The sequence below is a fragment of the Dendropsophus ebraccatus genome, chromosome 15, assembly GCF_027789765.1.
Source record: "Dendropsophus ebraccatus isolate aDenEbr1 chromosome 15, aDenEbr1.pat, whole genome shotgun sequence".
In the NCBI taxonomy this organism is placed as follows: domain Eukaryota; kingdom Metazoa; phylum Chordata; class Amphibia; order Anura; family Hylidae; genus Dendropsophus; species Dendropsophus ebraccatus.
In genome coordinates, this window is record NC_091468.1 from 23,666,285 (window position 1) to 23,675,726 (window position 9,442).

A 9,442-nucleotide genomic window follows, 5' to 3' on the forward strand; every position below is an offset into this window, starting at 1 on the left:
CAGGACTCCCTAGAGCTGCATTCAACTTCATCAGCCTCCTATAATCAAATACCGAACAATCAGACCCAAGTACCATCCAGTTGCCCTCATCTCTACTTACCTTATGTTAAAACCTTGGCTCTGGCTCATCTCTGCATGTGAGGCACCCGGCTGCAGCCCGAGTCCTCCCCCAGAGCCTGCAGTAGATGACATGGAGGAGGTGAACTATGATCAGCCCTGGCGATACACCATAGAGATAGCAGCTTCATGCTGCAGGCACCCATACAATCCATTCCTATGGATAACCAGATATGTGCAGGGGAGTAGTACTATCATCCATTCCTATGACTAACCAGCTATGTGCAGGGGAGTAGTACTACCATCCATTCCTATGGATAACCAGCTTAGGGTACAAACACACACGGCTTATACGCTGCGTATTTACTGCTGCGATACGCAGCAGATTAGATCTAAATAACTGAACACAGTATCAAATCTGCTGCGTATCTGCTGCGTGTGTTTGTACCCTTAAGGAGAACCAGATATGTGCAGGGGAGTAGTAGTACTACCATCCATCCATTCCTATGGATAACCAGATATGTGTAGGGGAGTAGTAGTACTACCATCCATCCATTCCTATGGATAACCAGATATGTGTAGGGGAGTAGTACCATCCATTCATTCCTATGGATAACCAGCCATGTGCAGGGGAGTAGTAGTACTACCATCCATCTCTTCCTATGGATAACCAGATATGTATAGGGGAGTAGTACTACCATCCATTCCTATGGATAACCAGATATGTGTAGGGGAGTAGTACCATCCATTCATTCCTATGGATAACCAGCCATGTGCAGGGGAGTAGTAGTACTACCATCCATCTCTTCCTATGGATAACCAGCCATGTAATATGTTATGGATCTGCCAGAACCCTATTCACACACGACAGCTGTGCTAGGAAAGCAGCCAGCAGATGCACAATATATTTAGATGTGTTCTTGTGGACAAGAATTTCTAAGGGTACACGATTTTTCGACGATCATCGATAAACGATCTCAAACGACTGCTATGGCGAACAACCTGAAATTGTTCACCCAATTACACAGAATGATGACCGTTACTTACGATCGTTCTTGCGGTCGTCTTGTCATCACTATGGCGTTTGTCGCTATTGCGAACAACCGAACGACGTCCTATTCCATGCGAATGATTTGCAAACGATCAACGATAAAAATAGGTACTATCAAGCAACCAAGGATTTCTCGTTGGCCGTTTAATCATTGTCTGCTATTACACTTAACAATTCTTGTTCAAATCCGAACCATCTAAAGATTTTTCGACCGATAATAGGGCCCTTACTCCTCAACCTTGAAGTGACACCGAGAAGGACCAGCTGCGAGGTTACGCACATGGAGGAGGTAGCCGGTCTCACTAAGATTTGTGAATAACAAAAATAGTCATCAATAACACATTTGGTTGTCGGAAACTATTGTCTGATATCCTTGTCATGTCACACTACAGAGAGGAGATAGCCCTGAGAATGCGATACATCTTCCCCCTGGAGGGACTCCATAAAGGGACTGTACCACCAGGCCCAGGCTGAAGCACTGGAGGCGGGCTGACCCACCCTTAGTGGGAGGAAACCCCCTCCCCTCTATGATAGGGTTCCATTGATTCTAATAGAGTCACGTTATGGAGGGGCTGGAGTTTCTTCCCACTAAGGGTGGGTCGGCCGCCTCCAGTGCTTCAGCCTGGGCCTGGTGGTACAGTCACTTTAAGCCCGTTTGTTTCTCCAGAGTGGACTATATGACCTAATAGACTCTGTTACATCTTTTTACTGTTTTTATGGACTATTACTTATTTGAGATTGCACTGTTTCTCTTTTCTGTTTTGCTGGAACCTTATCGTTCAATAAAAATCCAGATTTAAAAAATAAATAAATAAAAAATAATAAAAAATAGCAATCACCAAAATCGCATGGATGGGATTCACTGGTGTAATGTCCCAGTTATGACAGAATCCTTCAGCGGACAGACCTTGGTTTATCACTAGGGATGAGCCCACCTCCAGCAGGCCTGAGTTAGCGCGTTCAGCATTTGATTACCAATGGCTGACATTGTTGGATGCAGCTCTAGAATGTTTTCCAGGCACTATCCAACTTCTTCAGGCCTGCTGGAGTTGTGCTCATCTCTAGTCTATAGTGATGAGTCCTGCTGAGGTCTCTGTTGTAGTAACTGCCAGAATCCTACATGGGGGATCACCACACCAGTCCTACTATCCCTTTCTGATTATTATGAATGGGATGACAAACATGCTAGAATCTCCCAACTTAATGCAATAGAAGGTCAATCCCTGGATCATGAAAAGTTCTTCAAAATTTCTAACATACTTTGTTTTATTCAAGAACTCTGCTTGCTGTTAGTGAATGCTCAATTTTCCACTATAAAAGATTATGCAATAATAATTTTTTTTTAAGCCCTTCTTCAGAATGTGAGTTTCTTCTCATCCTGGATAACCACTTTTAATAGTCAATCCTTAGTAATCCACACAAGGCTGCAGTACCTTGTATCTAGGAAAAAAGGACAAAGTTTGCAAGTACACAACAGCTTGCAGCAACATAACCAACGCATCCTCTTCAATCAGCTGAACAGGGAGAACATAATAATCTATCCAGATAATCAGTATTCCAACATGTGGCTTTCCAGTGGTTGCAAAACTAAAACTATGATTTTTTTTTTTTTGCAACTGCTAGATAGCCAGGTGTTAGGAATCAGGGCTACGGCCCTCCAGCTGTTGCAAAACTACAATTCTCATCCCGCATGGACAGCCAGAGTTTTGGGAACTGTAGTTTTACAACAGCTGGAGGACCACAGGCTCCCCTGCCTTGGTCTAAGTGGTCACATTAACAAAAAAAAGTGTAAAAAAAAAAAAAAAGCAAACAAAACATAACATTAAACGCCACATAATAAAAGCAGCAATCTCTTGTAAACAGCCAGGATCTGGAAGAGGTGGAGTCTAGGATCTCGCGGACAGGCACTGGTTCACAACTTCCAGCAAATGGGAATTCTCCAGGGCGGCCGCCACACGCTCCTTGTCCGCCAGCTGTTTATTTACTGGAGAAAGAAAAAAAAAATACATTCATATAACACAGAACTTTACACTCCAACTCTGCTCCAATCACATCCAAAGCTGCAGTGACAATCCTGACAACTGCTTGTTCCTTTGTGTCAGACACTTCCCAGCAAGATCCACTAATGTATTGTACTCTGCTGCATTTATCTGTATGCCCGGATACATTTGCTGAAAACACTACAAGTCCCACAATGCAAAAGCATATTCTGTAAAGTCATTAAAGGGGTTATCCAGCACTCCAAAAACATGGCCACTTTTCCCCCTCTCTTGTCTCCAGTTCAGGTGTGGTTTGCAATTAAGCTCCATTTACTTCAATGAAACTGAGTTCCAACCCCCCCCCCCCCTCCCCAAATCTGGAGACAACAGAGGGGAAAAAGTGGCCATGTTTCGTAGCGCTGGTTAACCCCTTTAAGGAGATGTGGCTTGCAGCAAAAGCTTTGGACAGGACTAGAGAAGTGTTGTGAGCAGGGCTGTGGAGTCGGTAAGCCGCAGTTCCGACTCCCGACTCCTGCTCCTTCATAAATGGCCGGTCATATACCAGGGGAGTTATTTATCACACTGGCTCAGCAGCTTCTCCCTAATGTCCTACATGATCCTGGGGCAACTTCTGAGGGAATACTGTATATAAAGCAGCTTCTCCTGTGTGTGCAGTGGATGCAGCAAGTCTCCAGCCTCCATGTCCTGAACAACTCACAACTAGACTAGATGGAGCAGGTGGTCTTTTCCTGCTGACAGTCTTCTATGTTTCTAACTAAATATTCTCCATACACAAAGAAACACTGCTAACAATGCCAGATACCTGTGATACAGAGGGGTCAGCCATAGTGATATAGAGGGGTCACGCATAGTGATGTTGAGGGGCACTGTGGGGGCACGCAATAGCGCACACACACACGGCCTGCTACAGCCATAGCATACACACACAGCCTGCTGCAGCCATAGCGCACACACACAGCCATAGAACACTAAAGAAAAACACACGATCTTCTCCCAGAGAGAAAACACCACAGGACAGAGGTTACTGCTACACTACTTATGTCTTCACCTCCTCCTCTATATTACACAGGATATCTTCATATTACACTGCTGCTCATATACAATCATCCAGCATCCAGGAAGAGAACAGCACAGATCCCCCCCACACAATGGACTCTTCCAGCTCAGAAACAATAGCTCAGTGACCTATTAGAATGTTGCTCATAAAATATATTGATGAGCAAAACTTATAAAATTTATATCAAAACTCAATTCTAAATTTTTTAAAGATTTTTTTAAAGCTGGAGTCTGAGTCGGTACATTTTTTTCCAACTCCAACTCAGACTCCAACCAAAACTAGCTCCGACTCCAACTCAGACTCCAGCCAAAACTAGCGTCAACTCCACAGCCCTGGTTGTGAGGCCCTTCAGCTGTTTCTAAACTACCATTCCATCATGCTTCACGATTAAGGCTGCATTCACATGTTGCGTGTTCTGTACGTGAAACATGGACAACACAGACGTCTAATGCTAATCCTGGAGAGGTTCCCCGGACGGCATGATATTGATACATTGTGCCGTCTGGGGAACCTCTCCAGGACTTGCATTAGAGGTCTGTGTTGTTCTAGTTTCACAGACAGAACACGGAACGTGTGAATGCAGCCTACAGGTTTATCTTCTGCAGCCCAGACATGATGGGAATTCTAGTTCTGCAGCAGCTGGAGGGTTCTGGGTTGGACATATATGATATATGCCAAACTCAAATACACAGTGGGCCGAAATACAAAAAAAAAAAATTGGAGAAAGTCGCGGGCCAACCTTAAAGTGAATGTACCATCAGGCCTGGGCTGAAGTACTGGAGGTGGGCCGACCCACTCTCAGTGGGAGGAAACCCCCGCCCCTCTATGATGCAGCTCCATTGATTCTAATGGAGCCTCGTCATAGAGAGGCGGAGGTTTCCTCCCACTGGGAGTGGGTTGGCCCACCTCCAGTGCTTCAGCCTAGGCCTGATGGTACATTCACTTTAAAATTTAATAAAGAGTGCATGCGGCGTTCCTGGCACTGCCTATCCTAAAGTAAATGTCCCAACATGGTAGTTACCCATTATATCCCTCAAGCAGTAGGTAATCCCATAATTGTGCCCCATGTAGTAGCCACCCCAAATGGTGCCCCACAAACTAGCCAGGCCTACTATTAGAGCCCCACATAGTAGCCAGGCCTCCCAATGGTGTCTTATATAGTAGCCAGCCCTTTCAATATTGCCGAATATATTAGCCAGCCCTGCCCAGTAGTCTCTTATATAGTAGCCAGCCCTCTAAATAGTCTCTTATATAGTAGCCAGCCTTTTCAATATTGCCCAATATATTAGCCAGCCCTCCCCAATAGTCTCTTATATAGTAGCCAGCCCTCTAAATAGTCTCTTATATAGCCGCCAGTCCGAGTGGCTGTCCAAACCACCCATATTATAATCTGCTGCAACGTCAGGCGGGCCAGATTTAATACAGCAATGGAAGAGGACGGCGGGCCAAAAACAACAACACTGCGGGCCAGACATTGACATGACTGATATAAAACATGATGTAACTTCAGATACATACGTTATATGAGAGAGCAATGTATAGTATGCTAGATATTTGCTTCCCATAAACCCATCTCTGGTACAGCAGCTGAGCTACACCGCAATACCAGACATAACCTGTCAACAGGGGTGGCGCCCTTTTCAAAAGAAAAGCCTTGTTTTTTCCTTTTCTGCACCAGCCCCTTAGGGCTGTAATCAGGTTTACAATTCCTCCTGTTTGCCCCTCTACTTAGTTCTTTTAGGCCTTATACACATGGTTTATGTTTTTTCTGATTTGCAAAATCCTTTCCTATTTTTACTCTGCAATCCGTGGTAACTGATCTGTAATTGCATCCGCGTCAATTGTTCTTCTTTTACTAATGTGATCACCCCAGCGTATTTTCCTGTGTTCCCACTATGAAGCAGAGACCACGGCACAGATTGCAGCATGAAACGTCTGAACAGACCCATAGAGTTCAATGGGCCCTAAAGTGGACTGTGAGCGAATCCGCAATCACAGACAACTTTACGGGAAGTGGGAATAAAGCCAAGGAGCATAACCCTGAATATTTACCTGCGTGTTCAGAGGCGTGTGTACCAGGGGTGATGTGAACATCCACCTAGAATTAGAAAAAGATTAAATGAAGAGGGGAAGAAAACAAAGGACAAGTCATAGCGCAAGTCACATGACAATAAGTATTTGTTTTAGACATTCAAGCCAACACAGCTAACTCCAGCTCCGCTACATCGTCTATTGCAGTGCTTCTCAATTCCAGTCCTCAGGCCTCACCAACAGGTCATGTTTTGAGGATTTCACAGGTGGTATAATTATACCCAGGTGTCTTTGTATGGGAAATCCTCAAAACATGACCTGTTGGTGAGGCCCGAGGACTGGAATTGAGAAGCACTGCTCTATTGATTCTGTGGTAGTCTGAACTCCAAATGCCAGATCTCTACACAGCTGCAGGAGACTAGGCCAATAGGGTTATAATGATCCCGAGAACCAGAACACACCGCTGCCTGCGCTCCCATAGAGAATGAATGAAACGCCGACAGGCATTACAGACAACAGCTAGAGAGCAGAAGGTTATGCCTCTACTGGAACACACCATGTGAGGAAATGAGGTGACGGCCGGGCACAGCACAACCCATCTGCCCCTGTGTGTAATGCATACACCACTGCTGCAATACCAGATGCTGCCACTGGTGGCACTGCTTCTCTTTACCTAGCACTAAGCTTCTCTTTAGGATAAGTGAGGGTCAGTCATTTATTTATGGCAAGTCCCAGGTATGTCACTGGAGCACCCAACAAGGGGATCATCCAGCAATAATCACTCACCTTAAACCTCTCCGGCAGGGAGCGCAGGAGCTTCACTTTAATGGACAGACCAATCAGGGTGGCCATACTGCAGTGAGGAATTGTGGGAGTGAACTCCACTGACACCATGCTTGCCCCATCATCAACCTGTAATATGACATATATGACAATCTACATTATAGGAGCATTATAAGAGTCTCCCCCGCTGTATCCCATTCAGAGCCGTGTGCTGGATTACTGTTAGTTATCAGCTACACACTGCTTCATATCTTCTGGTCTAGAACAGCATTCCCCAATCTGTGGCTCTCCAGCTGTTGCAAAACTACAACTCCCAGCATGCCATCGGTTGGAGAACACTAGTCTAGACACAGCAAGCTCAGCTGTACAGTATAATTTAATTAAAAACAAAACCACTGCATCTCCCACAATGTAATACACCAGACATACTGCATTATGGGGGCACTGCAGGAATGTGTAAGATACCTACTCATACACTGCATTGTGGGAGATGTGGCAAAAGAATAACAGCAGTTCTTGGTGCAACTAGAGAAGTGCTCCCCAACTACAACTCCCATCATGCCCTGACTGCCAAAGGCTCAAATACATGATGGGGGTGTAGTTGTGCAACAGCTGAAGAGCATAAGTATGAGGCAGTTCTGTTGTCAGGGAAGGGGAATCCTATGTCCCCCACACACACACCCCACCACCAGTGGAACATCCCTTTAACCCTTGATTCCCCCATCATACCTTCACCCTGATCTCCTCCACCACGTTCAGCTCCTCCAGGCTCAGCGGATGCTCCGGGTCATTGATAGAGCGGATGAGATGTAGGAAGTTAAGGAAATGTCAGTTCTGAGACAGTAAACACAAGCGTGGACTCTACTGTAACAAACCCTCAGCTGTGAAACATTATGTCTGAAAACAAAACAGGCTTCTATTCACTGACAGCAAGCAGAGATCCTATAAATAGCAAAGAAATTATATATATATATATATATATATATATATATATATATATATAGTGAGTAGCAGTGGTAGGGAACCTTGGCTCTCCAGCTCCTGCAAAACTACAACTCCCATCATGCCTGGACAGCCAAAGCTTTAGCTACAACTGCCCTAGGGTAAAACACCTCCATGTACATCTCCCAGCATGCTGCCCGCTGGAGGTTATAGTATGCAACAGGTGAACAGACACAGGTTGCAGACCACTGACCTAATTGCTGTAGGCTACAGGGCATGCTGGGAGTTGTAGTCAAAACACAGCTTGTAGATCACTGTTCTAGAGCAACAAGGACACACATCCTCATCATTCCCTTCTGCACAGTTATGGCAGGTGAGGTCTGTTCTCTTTGCCAGTTCTGGACTGGAGGTAACTCAGATTTCAGCCATTTAACCCATAGATGTCACAGTCTTTAGCAGCCATGGCATACAGGTGGTTAAGCAGCAATGTTCAGAGGCATTTAGGGGGCTAAGCTTCAGTCTTAGGCTGTTAGGGCATGCTGGGAGATTTCTTATAGGAATAACAGGTAGGACGCCACTGCCCTCTAGTGTTCTCTCCTCTAACTGCAATAAAAAGCACCACGATATATTAGCCAGGATATCAAATATTTCCCTGCCGTCTATCCTGTCGTGCTGCTCCTCGTTCTCGTCCTGAGCCGTCACCACCCGCTCCCCGCTGCGCTGGTAGATGAGCGGGTTCGCATTCTCCAGCTGACTGCTGCCCACCATGGTCCGGCCGCACCGCGCACCCAAACTCTGAAAAGGCCAGCACTCACACACGCGCTGTGGTCATGTGACAAGAACGCCGGCTCGTCATTGGACCATTAAACACGCTCGCTCTGCTCTCATTGGTCACACAGACGTTGAGAATTTCCACTGGATGCCGGAAAGACTGGGAAAGAGGAGGAGGGGCTACATTTGACTGACAAGCAAAGACGGCGTTTCATACGCTGCTGTCAACAGGGAAGCTCCGCCTCTTTGATGCTCCAGTATAGAGTGTAGCTCCATGGTACAGAAGACCGGTATAGGAAGGGCGGAAGTAGAATTCAGCCATTATTGATTCTGGAGTATTGATTTTTTTTTCTTTAAGAATAATTTGTAATTAGATTTTATACATATAGATGCTTATGATTATTTTATGCTGATAGACTGCATTTCATTTATTTTCAATTGTTAGCCAATGTACAGGGAATATAAATAAAAAAGTGAAAATTCAGCTCTGCAGTATAATACAGAATGTAACTCAGCATCAGTAATGTAATGTATGTACACAGAGACCCCACCAGCAGAATAGTGAGTGTAGCTCTGGAGTATAGGATGTAACTCAGGATCAGTACATGATCAGTAATGTAATGTATGTACACAGAGACCCTACCAGCAGAATAGTGAGTGCAGCTCTGGAGTATAATACAGGATGTAACTCAGGATCAGTACAGGATCAGTAATGTAATGTATGTACACAGAGACCCTACCAGCAGAATA

The 9,442-nt window shown here is 45.2% G+C and overlaps 1 protein-coding gene across 1 annotated transcript; it reads right to left on the bottom strand.

The window, feature by feature from the left end:
- Nucleotides 1–2,356: 2,356 nt before the first annotated feature.
- CIAO2B (cytosolic iron-sulfur assembly component 2B) lies at nucleotides 2,357–8,758 on the bottom strand. The gene is made up of 5 exons (XM_069954428.1): nucleotides 8,561–8,758; nucleotides 7,709–7,786; nucleotides 6,983–7,108; nucleotides 6,218–6,263; nucleotides 2,357–3,092 (listed from the first exon to the last, which is right to left on the bottom strand). Exons 1-5 carry the CDS (start codon nucleotides 8,687–8,689, stop codon nucleotides 2,995–2,997), a joined length of 477 nt encoding a protein of 158 aa, XP_069810529.1. The 5' UTR covers nucleotides 8,690–8,758; the 3' UTR covers nucleotides 2,357–2,994.
- Between the last annotated feature and the right edge of the window lie 684 nt (nucleotides 8,759–9,442).